Consider the following 15715-nt stretch of genomic DNA (forward strand, 5'->3'; position numbering starts at 1 on the left):
GGAAAATTAAAAAGTAAATCCCTGAGCACTGGGCTTAAAGCCACCTAGTTTCCTATAGGCTTGCAGCTAACATGAATTCCAGTAAAAGTTCTTTCATGGGTATTCCAGTGTCTAAATGTGGTAGTCCATGCTGAGAACTTCCCCTTCGCAGAGCTAGTAAGGACTCTTTCTCCTCTTTCCTGATGTCTAGTCCTGCATCTCTGTCATCCATCACCAAAAGACTTTACAACCTCTACCTCTTCATCTAATTTGACCGAAAGTAAGTAACAGTCAAAAAAGAGATTGCCCAAGGTTCAGAATCGACGTTGAAAAGGCAGAGATGCATGCACTACATGTCAAAACTGGGTTTTGTTCATGCATCCTCAGCAGGGTGGGTACAGCACATACCAGCCATATCTCTTAACTGTACATGTCTCACCTAGATATTTACAGAATTATATCAGATAAAAAGAGGACATGTTTTAATCTATGCAGCTTTCCTAGCTACCTCTCTAAGCACTTTTCCCCATACCTGCTTCAGAAATAGCTACATTATTTAGCAGACAGTAGAGACCCTTTAGTGGCCTGTGCTTCACCCAGCATTGTAACCTGACGCTGAAAAACGGCGCCTCTCTCCTAGACCCAAAGCGACCACATGCCTGGTCACCTCCAAGAAACACACACAGATTGGTATTTTTCAGAAACCCTTTTTTCCCCTCCACAGCATGGTTTTAACAGTTACTAGTACCGCACAGTAGACTTTTCTTTCCATTCACAACTACTGTTAGCATAGCCTCGTTACTTTTAGCATGGGAAATACATAGAATCATAGAATGGTTTGGGTTGGAAGGGACCTTAAAGATCATCCAGTTCCAACCCCCCTGCCAGCAGCAGGGACACCTTCCACTAGACCAGATTGCTCAAAGCCTCATCCAGCCTGGCCTTCAACACTTCCAGGGAGGGGGCATCCACAGCTTCCTTGGGCAACCTGTTCCAGTGTATCACCACCCTCACAGTGAAGAACTTCTTCCTAATATCTCGTCTAAACCTCCCCTCTTTCAGCTTAAACCCATTTCCCCTTGTTTTGTTATTAACTGTCCTTATGAAAAGTCCTTCCCCAGCTTTCTTGTAGCCCCTTCTGGTACAGGGAGGCCGCTATAAGATCTCCCCAGAGCCTTCTCTTCTCCAGGCTGAACAGCCCCAACTGTCTCAGCCTGTCCTCATAGAAAGAACTAAAAAGTAAAAATACCAGGTCTTGTGCCAGCTGCTGGATGAAATGAAGCGTCTTCAGGAGAAGAGTTGTGCCACAAACTGTATCATCATCAGTTTTCTTGCACCGTAAGCAGTTCATGCTCTTATTGGGCTCGTCTCGCATAGGCCGAAGATAGCCAAGAACGTGCAGGCCTTGAACTCCGAGCCGTTCCGCTGTGTCTTGTCTTGTGCACAAGAACTTTACCATCAAGTACTAGAAGGATATAAACACAGCACAAGATTTGGTTTTAACAGTACAAATGTGCCTTTTAAAAGACAGGAGTGCACATATGTGAGGAGATTGCAGGTAGGTAGGGAGGGCAAGCCTTATTCCCTGTCAATCACCTCTAGAAGTTTAAAATATTCAGCCTGATATTCAGGCTAAGCTTGAATTCTCCTCACTTCCAAAAAAATCAGTTCTGTGACCTCTACAAGTATCTGCAAAGTTAGCTAATTCGTTATCAGTTCCATTCTGTATGCTCTGTTCCCTGGCTCTATAGTTACAGCATTTTTCCAGGCTAAAAATTTAGCTGCATTTCAAAGCAACCAAAGGATCAATACTTAAAACATAATTTTATGCAATCTGTCCACAGTGAGCTACAGAACACAAAGCTGAAGGGAACAGCAAGTTCTGCGGTGCAAATGTAACTCTGCACACTCATAAGTCTCAGGGACTCCGGGTTACACAGCAGAATGTCTTAGCAAGAAGTGGCAGTTTTAGAAAAAATCCCAGCTGATTTATAACTGTGCCACCACTTCTGGTAATTCCCACAGTACAAAGCAGGACTGGGGAACTACACAACAGCCTACTCCAGAAACAGGGGGTCCGAAAAGCAAAGTTTCCTACTTGAGCACTACAAATCAAACTCCATATTCTGCCACTCTTGAAACGTCCCACTTCCCTCAAGGAAATCAACCTAACTGATGGAAATGCTTAGTAATTGTTTGTCTCTTAAAACAAGGGTTGAAAAACCTGGCTCTGAAAGAATAAATGCTATGACTATGCAGTAGTTAATTCATCTAGACATTAGAATAAAGCAACAATCATGTCATCCTTTTTAGAAATATTTCCTCATGATAAAACCAGGAGTTTGCACATTATCACGTAGTTTTGCATTAAATTTGATCCTGAAGCACCATTTAACTACAGCTATACATGTGTACATACAAAGAAGAGTACAACTCAGAGGACAAAACTCAAATCATCCTTTTACCTATTAGCCCATTGACTTTTACCTCTACCCAGAAGAGTTCTCCTTGCACACATACACAAAAAAACCCAAATTAAAGTTATGTTGATTTCAACTGGCATTACAACGAAGCACAGAGATAAGGCTTTGCTCACTGTAACTGGGCCAAAAGATTTTCATGGTTTCTTACTTGGGAAATTCTGCATTGCTGCATTTTGACATCAACTTCATCCCATTCTTCTTCCACTTCAAACCACCCAATAGGATCATCATCTCCCAAATCGTCACACGAACAACTGCTTCTGTGTATAAAAGAATGGCACAAACTTTGTAAAGAAAACAAAGTTTAAAGAAACTGCAAAGCTGTTGATATGCCACCAAAATATTTTTAGCATGTTATGGCTATAAAGATGAGACAGAGACAATAGAAACTGTCACATACCCAAACTCTAGCAAATGCAAGGTAAGAAAATTAAGGAAACCTTTTTAGTCATGGTCCCTAACCTCCCCTCACTCCTAAGCAACAGTTTTGACAAAGTAATTTAATAAAGGCTAATTAACACATGATCTTCCTGTAAATTGTTGCTATTATCAACAATTTGCAGCTCAAGTAGAAAGTTTGTTATATTTTTTTTTAAACAGATCTTTAATCAAGAGATTTAAGACAACAGCAGTATATGTATTTCCTCAAACACATCAAATTGAGGCTCAATAAAGTCAAAGAAGTAACAACTAAATGATGCATCGTTTTTAAGTAATTTGGAACAATTCTCAGTAGTTCAAGTGTTTATTTTCCACGTATTTATTACAAAATGTCCATCTATACCTGTTTTTTAAAAACTGCTTGAATTCCCGCAGCTTCCATTTGTCATAGCTTTCAAATCTTTTGAAGTGTTCCTCTGCATGGAACTTTTCTGAAGCACTATTATAAGCAAACACCAGCCCACACTGAGCCCCAATGGCACCTCTTCGGACCTAAAAGAACAAATCCAGAGCGATGTATTAAAACACTGACAATAAAAGGTGTTGCTTTCATAGAAAAAAAGTTATGGAAAGTAACTAAATAACTGACAATACTGATCTCTGGAATTGCACTTTTTACCTAAAGAAAAAAGAAACACATTTAGAGAAATGTTATGAAAACTTTTGTAAGCCACTGAACCAGGACCATGTACGTGGTTAATATTTGCTACATTTATCACTCTGCTAGCACTCTAACATTAACTACAGTTCCACATTTTCATTGTCATTCTAATTTTGTATACTTTTTAAAAAAATAAAACCCAAACAAAACTAAAATTATGTATCCCAGTATCACTACACTGCAAAACAGCTCAGCTGCCTCTCCAGCTAAAATTAGAATTTACTTGTCAGAAGCCCATCTATGTTTAATTTTCTTTGACGTTGAAATCCACATCCTTGTTCCAGGAATTTAACTACTGCTTCGCCTTAAATAAATAAATAAATTCAAGTGCAGAAATCTCACTGAAGTTTTGTTCAGGCCAGGAGATTTAATCATAAGATCTTGCTTTTAAACCAGGTAAAATCGCATCAAGTGTTCCAATTACACTGATGTCCCAAAAAAGAATCTGAAAGACTTTACATTTAATCTGAACTCACATGCTACGTATCTTGAAACCTGCTATTCACAGAGCTGAAAAATTATTTAAAGTTATATAATCCTACAAATAAATCCATACTCTTTAGAGAGAAACAATACATCTAAGGCTCACTGGTTTGAGCATATTGCAAAATACAGACAAAAGCAATAGAAAATAAGTGTCTTTGCTACGTGCTTGTGGTACCCTGAAACAATTTAAGATCTCAATTTCTTTAAGTTCCCTGTGACTTACATAAAAGTAAAAACCCAAAATAACACCATTGCATAACTAACTTGAAATTTCAGTTCATATAAAACAAAAAAATTCTAATTCATCTCTAGCACTAGGGAAAAAAGCAAGCCTTTACTTGAAAAGCACAGAGGAACGACATACCTTTATTCTAATCTGTGTCACTTGAAATGAAGATTCGGTTCCAGTAGAAAGAATGATACTTGCTCTGGTCTTCCCAGTTTCAGTAAGGAAACCTAAAACAGCAGTGGGAAAGGAATGAGGTTGGAAGGACTGATAGTGCAAGGTGTTTGAAAGAAAATACTGAGATTGTGGACTAAAGGGGGGGAAACTAAAACACAATGCTTTTCAAGAAAAATCCTCATTAGAAAATGTTACCAAACAAAAGAGTAAAAGACAAGTTAAAAAAGGTTGTATCATGTTAGTATATAATCCCACAGAGCACACACCGGTCTCTCCAGCCAGCGTCTCCAGGGAATGCAGTATCTGCAGCTATTTCAAGAGTGTCTCCCCACTGAAGTAGCCTAATAACTCCCAAATATTACTTTGTTTATGGCTCTGTTCACTGATATAACTCACTGTTTTCTCAGACTGTGATCCACAAAACAATAGAAGACAATCCACAAAATAACTAAATAAACTTAAACAATAAATATGAGCAGAAGAAGGGGTAAAATGAGCATTTACAATGTGCACATTTTTCTGACATAACAGCTTTCATTTACAAGTAGCACTGCACAAGGTGGTATTAGATTTAAAAAAAAAATATTAGGTTGCATTTCACTTAAAAAAAAGAAGTCAAGAAGCACAAATCTCTTTGTTTAGGTCATATCCAGTACATAAAAACATTGCATTAACAATGACAGGATTTAAAGGAGAATTAATAGTTACATGTGGTCAGTGAAAATTTAAATTATTTCTACCATATCTCTCCATCAATATTTGGGAAACCAGCAGTGAATGATTCATGACTTCAACCCACAAAATGTGCTCTAGTATAATTTTCTCTGTGACAGCCCATTGCTCACTTCCATGTAAAATATCAATAATTTTCCTCAAAATTTAATCTCTTTGTTGGTTTCTTTTGTTTTAATAATAAACTGCCTCCTGAGAAATCCACCTTGTTGTAAAACAGGTTTTACATATTGTTTTGGTGGGGAGTTTTTTGTTGTTGGGGTTTTGGTTTTTTTGATGTTTGGGGTTTTTGTTGTTGTTGTTTTTCAGTGGTTTGTTTTTGGTTTTTGGGGTTTTTTTTAACAGATCTTCCATATCATTAACTATCATTAACTATCGAGTAACACCATAAATATATAAATATATATGCAACAGCACCACAGCCTTGCAAACAGCCTTTGTGTCTGGTTGAATACTCTGAATTTTAAGTCCAGGCTCTTACCATCCCCTGTCCATGGCTCTACAAGGAGGTTTTCAGGCCCTGATTTATCTTCTTTTCCCTTGACATCACACGCTTGCAATGTCAGCCGTAATGGTTTTCCTGAATAAGAAAATTAACAGGTTTATCAAATTCATGAAAGTCTATTTTCCAGTTTTAAGTTCTTCACATGAAAAAACAAATGAAAAAAATTACGATACTATGAGCTTTTTACCACTGTCAGACAAAATAGGAGGAAGCAACTGAAGTATAAAAGATATGATAATCTAACACTGCTAAAGTTTTAGGTATGGACAGAAGGACAATGAAAATCATGACAACTCATGTTCTCTCAACTGTTTGCACACTTTGGAATTCACAGTACATGAAATACCACTCCCTTTCTTGAAAAAAGCAGCAGCTACTCCAGGAAAAATGAAGAAATTTTCAAAACTTTTGAAAGTAAACACTGATACAATAATTATAAAATAATTACTGTATTCTTTGGCACAAGCCAAGAAGTCCTGACAAAACACACTAAAAGGCAAACAAAGAGAAAAATTCTTCATGAGAGACTAACGATAATCTCGGTTGACACCTCAGAAAATGCAGATTAATCAAACAAGTACAGTCAATACAGCAAAATGTGGTGAAGGGCTTGGAGAACAAGTCTTATGAGGAACGGCTGAGGGAGTCTGGAGAAGAGGAGGCTGAGGGGAGACCTTCTTGCTCTCTACAACCACCTGAAAGGAGGGTGTAGAGAGATGGGTGTTGGTCTCTTCTCTCAAACAAGAAGTGACATGACAAGCAGGAACGGCCTTAAGTTGCACCAGAGAAGGTTCAGGTTGGATATTAGGAAAAAGTTCTTCACAGAAAGGGTAGTCAAACATTGGAACAGGCTGCCCAGGGCAGTGGTGGAGTCACCATCCCTGGCAGTATTAAAAAGTCAGGTAGATGAGGTGCTCAGGGACACGGGTTAGAGATGGGATTGGTAGTGACAGGTTAATGGTTGGACTCGATGATCTTAAAGGTCTTTTCCAACCACTATGATTCTATCTTACGCCTTATGCCAGACCACGCACAGCTTGACATACTCAGATTAACTTTAAAAAGTGAAAATAAAGAACTGTAAAGAGATGCTAATGGCATTACATTTAAAATAAAAATTTGTGCACATGCATATATCTGCAGAGACCACTTCCTGAGGCTAAACATACAAAAAAGTTCAATGTGTTATTGGAAGAATAAAATCATCTGATGTCATTTGCTTTTTACACAATTCAAACACTATCACCAGCTTGATATCAGGGCCACGACCTACAGAGTTCATGTTTTCTCCCTCAAGGTGATACCACCTGGTTCAATTCTAAGATCACAGAAAGCTGCTTGAATCACCAACATTGAAGGCAGTTCAGCTTCACAGGCTGTATCTTCTTGGTAAGAGCTGTTACTTAGAAGACTTCGGTATTTTTAATCTCCAGCAGAACAAGTAAAACTACTAAAAGCTGCGTATTGTCTTAAGTACATACAGTAAAGGAGACAACAATTATTCATTTACCATATTTATACAGCAGGTTCTGTCTGACTGTGGCCATGGAAGCGATAAGCGATGAAGCCTTGTACGGAGTGTCCAGATGATCAGTGATTGTACAAAGGGAACTTATCACTTTAGCGACACTCCCCCTGGCTAAGGCAAAGGCCAAGAGTGTAAGTTCAACCTCTGGAGTAGTACAACAACTGGGGAGATAAAAAAAAAAACAACCAACCATATGAAAAGAAAACTCATGACATTTTGTTTTTAAAAAAGACAAGTGATGCTCACGTGGAAAAGTCTAAGGTGGCTGTTTCTGTGGATTTTTCAAGATAATAAAAAAAGAACAGGTAAGTAAAAATGAGATACATTGGCTATACAAATTCTTCTAAACCATTTTCCACTTCTACAAAATACATCAACACAATCTCACCTTGTTATTCTTATAAGGAAGCTATCAACTTCTTCCAAAACATTTGGAGATAAGAAGCTTGAAAAATCAGTGGAGCCCGGTGTTAGGGATAGAGGTGGCATGTGTTGCAGTGCTTTCCTAGTAAAAAGGACAGAAAGTAACATCAGAAAACCAGACAGAATCAGAGAAAGCAGCCTTCTAAAATGAATTAGACATTTGAATCTTCATGCTTTTTATGAGTAGGACTCTACAAACAGATTCTGAATGCAGAAAATCTATTTACACAAAGAATCTGTTCTAAAGGTAAAACCAGTATTGCATTCTAGGCAGGGAAAGGTCAATGACTGCTATGTAATCTTGAATCCAAGCCTCATAATCTCACATTCAACGAGACAAATAAATCAAGGGGTTTTGAATTAAATCTGTGACAGCATTAAAAATAGTTTAATGTCCAAGTACTGCTTCATTTTAGAGATTTCTAGAATTGAGCAAGAGCCCATCAATAAAGGGAAAATTGCTTTTAAATTCTTTCAGAACAATTACAGAAACTAAGAGAGAAACTTGTTAGTTCAGATGGGAATTTTTGTTTCATTTCCTGAGATATTGCAATAACCCCTGAAAATAGAAATTCTTAAGCAGGTCCATCAAAGTCATTCTATCCAATAATAAAATTTGGGGTTTCGCTTTATAATTCCAAACACTGAATTTGTAATTCCTAAATGCATATTTTTAGTCAAGATTTCATCTTCATAACTTTTTTTAGGCTTAATTAGCTCAGGATCCACATGAAATTTCTAACAAATAACTAAACTGTTCCAAGACTGAAGGCTCTCAGTTTTAGTAAAGCTCGGAACTATGAACCTTCCTCAGATGTAGGCATGAATAAAGATATCTAAACTTTAAAGATGTTTCATAGATGACACAAATTAAGGCTAGGCTTAATGGACTTTAACCTACAGTATTCATTAACCTAATGACAGCAGTGCCCTTAAATGGTGGGATCGTGCTAACTAAGCTCTGTAAAAGCTGACGTGGGTGTGTAGCGATTTTATTAGGATTCCAATCTTTCCAGTCATCGAGCAGAAGTGTTTGGCAATCAAACAAGGAAACGTTACCCAGAAAACAGCCAATGACCACAAACAAATATACGCACAGAGATATTGCATATACCCAAATATATCCCCATGTAATAGATGACAAGGCATCACATAAGCAAAAATTTGCTGAAAATTAAGCTGAATTAAGTTCCAAACATAAGTGGAAGGTGTCAAATATTCATAATCAATAAAATTAACAACAAAAAATAATTTTAGGCTTCTCTAAATTATTAGAAGTCAAAAGACAGGTTAAAAAACCTTATTTTTCAGTGTTCGTTCAGTCATGGCCGATCAACTAGATTATACACAACAGGAGAATTATACTTGTTTCAGTGTATCTAAATATCAATATTTAATGTGACACCTAAAAAGACTTTTAAAGACCTTAACGGAGGGAGTGGAAACCAGTTGCACAAGGTAACTGGAAGTATTGGGAAAATAAATAAATAAACAAACAAATAAATAAGTCGCACCCCATGGAAGTTTTGTACTTACTGAGTATTTTGTAAAATAGTGTGAACGAATGCTGGATTTGTTTCCATGGAAGCTGTTACCAGAGAGGTCAGCAGAGACCAGTACCAGATAGCTGAAGCATCGCACACAGAGACGCCCACCTTCTTAACTCTCTGATAACCAACAGCCCTGAGTCCATGGATTCTAGTGTCACATCCATCACTAAGGCAACGCTTGATATTTATCTGTACATCTGTCAAAATACAAAATAGAATTTTTTTTTTCCTATTTATTTCTGCTGGGTTAGATCTAGAAGAATTCAGATATTCAAACTAATAATTACTGCAAAACCTCTTAGAAAAATAGCAGCATATATGTAACAGTACTTCCACATATAGACAACTATATGCATGTGTTTCTTCACCATGTGCCCTATGATTTAGAAAATTTAGCCTTTGAGTGGTCTATGGGATCCATGACATATTGTACAGCTAGATATAAGAAACAAGTAGTAAAAGAACCTCAAAGTGGAAAATAGATTATTTCACCAGTACCTTTTTACCTACATACATAGGAAATGTCTTGGGAGTAGTAGTGGAGAAGACAGGAAAGAATAAAGCCTAAAGGCAGATTTTTAAGTTACATAAAAATTTTCACATAAATTCTTGACCATTTTGCATAGATAACATTGTCCTAGATGCTTTTGAGGAACATCATTCTTGCTACGTGCTCATCTTAGTGAAAAGTGCCTATTTAAACTAAAAGGACAAAACTTCTGAAGCTGCTGAAACCATCTTAGGAAAAAGCAGCTTTCATCTGATTCCAATATAGCACTCGCAGATCTGCTAGTCTTAAAAATAACACTGCTTCAAAATCCTTAGCATAAAACCTGCTTTACAAAAGTCATCTGACCAACTGCAGAGTTTTGCTACAGAAAAAATATTTTTAAATGTTCCTCAGAAGGAGATTTTTTGCTAGATACTATTATCCAATGTATGCTTTCACTCAGCAAGTAAAGATATTTTAAAATTCCCCAGTGTCTTCAAAGTGAGAGGCTAAAACAGCATCTTTAGTCATTCTAGCTCTTCAACCCTTAGCCCAAGTTACAGACACATGCCATGAAGAAGACTCAGATGACTCTCTAGTAATTAAACTACAATTAAAATAACTTCTCTGACCCAAGGTCGAGGTCAAAAGTTGCGGCTCTAATGACATATTTCAACACATCACTCTCTGATGTACCCAACCTTTCACCTTCAAAAAAGCAACAAAACAATATACCAACGGGATCTTTATTGACTCACACATCTGACTAATGTTAGCGTTTTCCAACAGTGTTACGTAGCCAGTGATATTGCTTGGAATGTGAACATCTCGGACCTCCTGGAGACTGCTGGCATTCCTTCCCACTGCCACTGTCACTTGCTGTGGCATGTAACTCTGGTCATTGGCTGCCACCGCGATGGAGAGATGTCTCAAAACAACATCTGGTTTCATCTTTAAACTGCAAAGCAAAGAAGATAGTTCTCGTAAACAGTTCTTGCAAAGAGAAGATAAGTCAAGCACTTTAGTTAAGCTTCACTCAGTCTCTACTTCTACAAAAATAAGTAAATCCTGGTTTTATCAACCCTGCACCGTGGTGGACAAGTCAGAAAACTTGTAATTGACTTAAGACAGTCACCTCTGATCATGAGACTGTAGAATTTTCTATTGTTCAGCATTTAACCAAGAATTCATCCCCCAGGAACAAAAATGTAGTGTCAATAATGACCAAAATAAGATTTTTTAAATTTTTTTTTAGTATATACTCTTAAATCTACTGCCAAAAAACCACTAAACTTTTCTATTTCATGGAGCAGTAACTTTTTACAGTGGCAAAGAGCTTCTGTTCAAGTACTAACCACTGCACCTGTAACACAGTTTGGAAAGCTTAGTTACTAAACAAGGGTATGTGTGAGCATGGAAGATGCATCCATTTTACAGGTGAACACTTTTACTTGGTGGTTAAGGCCTTTAAACTTTATGCAGAGATTCATTAATGACTTCTACTTTCAACTATATGCATCTGTCACTCATTAATTCTGCATTTTTTTTCAATTACACCCCACAGGCTGTAAAACCTATGGACTAACTACCCCAAAACTCCATTGCTGCGTTGCTCACCGTATCCAGTGTGAGCGAGCACTCCCATCTGACTGCCAGAAGGACGTCGTTTCTCCATTTGTCATCTTGTCAATATCAGCAGAATTGGATGAGGTTTCTATGTGAGTGTAGCACTTTGTGACAGACTTCAGTTTGTCTGACTCCTGATTACCATTCAAGTCACTGGGGTATTCTGCAAAGAAATCATAGAATCATAGAATGGTTTGGGTTGGGAGGGACCTTAAAGGTCATCCAGTCCCAAACCCCCTGCCAGCAGCAGGGACACCTTCCACTAGACCAGGTTGCTCAAAGCCTCATCCAACCTGGCCTTCAACACTTCCAGGGAGGAGCAGCCACAGCTTCTCTGGCCAACCTGGGCCAGTGTCTGACCACCCTCACAGTGAAGAACTTCTTCCTAATATCTCATCTAAACCTCCCCTCTTTCAGTTTAAAACCATTTCCCTTTGTTCTGTCATTAACTGCCCTTATGAAAAGTCCTTCCCCAGCTTTCTTGTAGGCCCTTCAGGTACTGGGAGGCTGCTAGAAGGTCTCCCTGGAGCCTTCTCTTCTCCAGGCTGAACAGCCCCAACTCTCTCAGCCTGTCCGCACAGCAGAGCTGCTCCAGCCCTCGCATCATCCTCGTGGCCTCCTCTGGACTCGTTCTAACTGGTTGATGTCTTTCTTGTGTTGGGGGCTCCAGAACTGGATACAGTACTCCAGGTGGGGCCTTACAATCACTCATAACATTTTTTTTTGCTTGTTATTGAGAATTATTATACCTTTATAATAATTATCTCATATAAATTAACTTGTTGGCACAGAAAACAGCTCTTGAAGAAGAATCTGACAGAACCTAGAAGACGGCAGAGTTTTATTTCAGATGAAATCACAATGATCTCAATCTACCCCATGCAGTATGAACACACCTACTTTGCTTGGAGTTCAATAGCCTTTATCTCCTCCTTTTATTACTGGTCTCATCAGTGCTTTATTATTATTATGCCAAAATGCAAACAGATGAGAGGAAAAAGTAAAATACGATGGAGAAAACCTCAATTCAGCTATTCTAGAGACAGGACAAAGCAGACTGTTTCCCCAAGTAACTTGATCTGTTTCAACAAAAAGTGCAGAGATCTGAAAATATAAAGTCAAGCTGTAAACAAAAGGAGCTCTCCCCTCTAGGGAGACAACCAGGACAGTCTCATCTGAAACACAATAAAAGATTCACTACCTCAATCCCAAAATAATGAAGTATTTTTTAATACTGAACCGTGAACTTCAGAAAACTTTCACCTTCACATGGAAACTAAGATATCCTCTGAACAGAGAAAATCACAAACTAGTAATCACCGTTCTGAAACAGAAGGAGAAAGATGAAAAACAGCCGAGTCTGTTACTCAGATTTCTAGCTAGGCAGTCAGGAAATCAGCTTGTGCCTCAAAAAACCACCCCTCAAACATGCAGATCAACTTCATAAAAAGTCATGTCTGTTAAAGATTAAACAGCAAAGTTTTTTATTTTATCTTCAAGTGATGGTTACACTACCATCCTAAAAAAAATTTTAAAAAGACATTACATACCTCTCTCTTTTAGGAGAAGTCGATCTAAAGAATCCTTCAACACAGACGACCGCATGGTACAGATATTGTTGAAATACTCCAGCACTGGGTAAGGGATGGCAGTACTAGAAATGCGATTCCGGTGCAAGAACCTCAGTATCATTGAAGCATGAAGACTGAGACGCTCTTTCGATTCGGAAAATATATCAATAAAACCTGTAAAGACACATTATTTCTCTCTTTGTTGCAACATCTGACTTGACTAAGTTGTCATTTTACCCCCTACACATTACTACTAGGTAAAATCAAATTAAGGATGGGAGCTAAAAGCCGAGCTATGTTCCACTATATGAAGTAGATCAAGTTTGCAACCTCTACAGAACTGTGAAAGGTGCAGACAGATTTTTTTTTGCCAGAAGAGGTTCAAGAAAATTACTAAAAAAATCTTAGTTCTTATGCTTATTTTGCTGTCCCAAAAGTTCCAAACCTTCACCTTCAATATTTAGGTGAAACAGATGCTGCTTGGTTAACGAGCTGATGTTCTCACATCACTCACCTTGAGCTATGCGAAGCATCTCAGTGGGGCACTGTGGATTATTCCCAAAGAAGTGGTTAATGTTTGCCACCAACTTCGTAACAAATTTTAGCTCCTGAACAGTGGCACCCTGAATCACAGTGTATGTAGATACACAGAATGGGACCCTGTAAGTCCTCTCCTCTGACTTACCTATTAGCCAATTCTAACACTTCTTGTCTGATCCTCTAAGGCAAATCCCCTTTAGCCACTTACCATCAAAAGCTTGGAAGGAAAGCCAGTAACTGACACTTATCCCCGAAACCAAATTCTGGGAACTGACACTTTACAAACAATAATTATGTTTTAGCATGATTTCAAATGCTAAATAACAATATAATAATAAAACATGTGACTCATCACCCAAAACAAACTCAATGGAGGATTTATTCCTCTGGTTACCACGTATAAGACTGCATTAGTCTCACCAAAATTTCACAAGGAACTGTTTTCTGTCTGTGAGCAAAAACTAACCAAGGATAAGCAGCTCCCCAGTCACACAAAGAAGAAAATATTGGTTATTTATGAAAATAAGTTAGCTGGATGTAATTATGAAAGATTTTTAATTCACAGTAACTTCACTTGTTTCACATTAGAGAAGCAAGAATGACTTGGAGTATGGTTTTGAGAAGATTAGGACAAGTAACACTATGGAAGCAACTGACTGAATCAGTACCCCTTACACAGGGCAGGATTTGGAAACCATTTGTTTTTATCACTCTGTTTCCATACCTGGAACTAGTGAACAAGCTTGCAGTTGCCTGATTACATGGCTAAGCTCCCCCTGAAGATTAGCTCCACTAGAATTCTTGAGAGCTTCCAGCATATTCTCCACATCTACGGTGCCATCTCCTTCAGCATCAAACTGTGCAAAGGCCTGAAGAGGAACAAAAAAAGGAAAATTTATTTCAGCATATTTACTTGAAGAAGAAATTTGAGGTATTTTATCGAATCTGTAGCAGTAAACATCATAACACCATTAAATAAAAATCAAAAGAATCTGTTTTCCATAGTATTGAATTCATGACAAGAGGAAACAGCCTGGCTGGAAACCTGCAGTCTTTAGCAAGTTTGAAGGCATTTGCAATGCCTTCCTATAAAAGTCAACTGTAGTTATGCCTAGATGGAGACAATACATCATCTATACCAGTGAATCAGCAGTATCCATCCACTAACATCTGTTTCTGTGAAGAAGGTGCTCACAAAAGAACATTAAAAATCTCCTCCGTTAAAGAGTGAGTTCTAAAAGCCAGAGCATCCATCACTCATTACTGCTGCATCCACCTCCCACCCCTGCCACTCAAATTATTTCAGGTTTTAAATCAGAGAATCCCAGCCTGGTTTGGGTTGGAAGGGACCTTAAAGCTCATCCAGTCCCAAACCCCCTGCCAGCAGCAGGGACACCTTCCACTAGACCAGGTTGCTCAAAGCCTCATCCAACCTGGCCTTCAACGTTTCCAGGGAGGAGCAGCCACAGCTTCTCTGGGCAACCTGGGACAGTGTCTGACCACCCTCACAGTGAAGAATTTCTTTCTCAGATCTCACCTAAATCTCCTCTCTTCCAGTTTAAAGCCATATTTTCTTTATTTAAGGAAGAAAGTGTCCTTAGAAGCAGACTGCTTTTTTTAATTGTGTATTTCCTTCCATACACTATCCTCCTACACTAAATACTAGTTTAAAATAGTTTGTCAAAGCATTTGCGGAAATTGAGTTAGAAGCCTGCAAGATACGTTTTCTTATTGAAGGGAACCATTGCTGACTATTAACTTGGACCATAATATAATTTTTTTACAATAAAAAGTTGTGGTGATCATGTAGAAAAAGCAATTTACACAGCTATGCACATCTCATCTTCGTACTAACAAAGGTACAACACGCTTGTACTCAGCTAAGCTTATAAAGCAGAACCAAGCTCAGAAATGTAAATTTTTAAATTAGACAGTTCAGAGAACTCATGAGCCAGTGATATACTATGGTTAAAAACAAAAACAAAATAGCAATAGATTCACAAACTTAATTCTAAAACAAACTTTTTTTAATTGCTCCAATAAAAATAAGCAGCCACCAAAAAAAGAAATGCAAAATTTCAGGAACATCTTTTTTTTTTTTTTCCCCTATAAATGAGGAATGTACTTGCAAAAGGGATTTCTTTACAAGCAAGATTTCAGTCTCCCAGCCCTGAACTTGGTATTTCAAGTTCAGCTACATTGCCAAGCAAATCTGACCTCTCAGAACAGATCATCTCACAAGCGTTTGAGAGAGTCAAGAACTCACAGTTACGCAGGAGAAAGCTCATGCTTGAACC

The 15715-nt window shown here is 38.0% G+C and overlaps 1 protein-coding gene across 1 annotated transcript in view; it reads right to left on the bottom strand.

Moving 5' to 3' along the window:
- ZZEF1 (zinc finger ZZ-type and EF-hand domain containing 1) overlaps positions 1 to 14287 on the bottom strand; it is a gene marked incomplete at its 5' end in the record, with an annotated part of 54136 nt that extends 39849 nt beyond the window's left edge. Inside the window, 13 exons of the mRNA XM_029087413.1 lie at positions 231 to 236; positions 1229 to 1444; positions 2611 to 2722; positions 3247 to 3395; positions 4415 to 4506; positions 5667 to 5765; positions 7201 to 7379; positions 7607 to 7723; positions 9178 to 9388; positions 10440 to 10639; positions 11299 to 11470; positions 12858 to 13052; positions 14143 to 14287. Coding sequence (XP_028943246.1) covers positions 231 to 236; positions 1229 to 1444; positions 2611 to 2722; positions 3247 to 3395; positions 4415 to 4506; positions 5667 to 5765; positions 7201 to 7379; positions 7607 to 7723; positions 9178 to 9388; positions 10440 to 10639; positions 11299 to 11470; positions 12858 to 13052; positions 14143 to 14287 — 1893 coding nt within the window. The remainder of the gene's footprint in view (positions 1 to 230; positions 237 to 1228; positions 1445 to 2610; positions 2723 to 3246; positions 3396 to 4414; positions 4507 to 5666; positions 5766 to 7200; positions 7380 to 7606; positions 7724 to 9177; positions 9389 to 10439; positions 10640 to 11298; positions 11471 to 12857; positions 13053 to 14142) is intronic.
- Positions 14288 to 15715: the final 1428 nt, after the last annotated feature.

This window comes from Antrostomus carolinensis, unplaced genomic scaffold (genome assembly GCF_000700745.2).
Source record: "Antrostomus carolinensis isolate BGI_N321 unplaced genomic scaffold, ASM70074v2 scaffold18550, whole genome shotgun sequence".
In the NCBI taxonomy this organism is placed as follows: domain Eukaryota; kingdom Metazoa; phylum Chordata; class Aves; order Caprimulgiformes; family Caprimulgidae; genus Antrostomus; species Antrostomus carolinensis.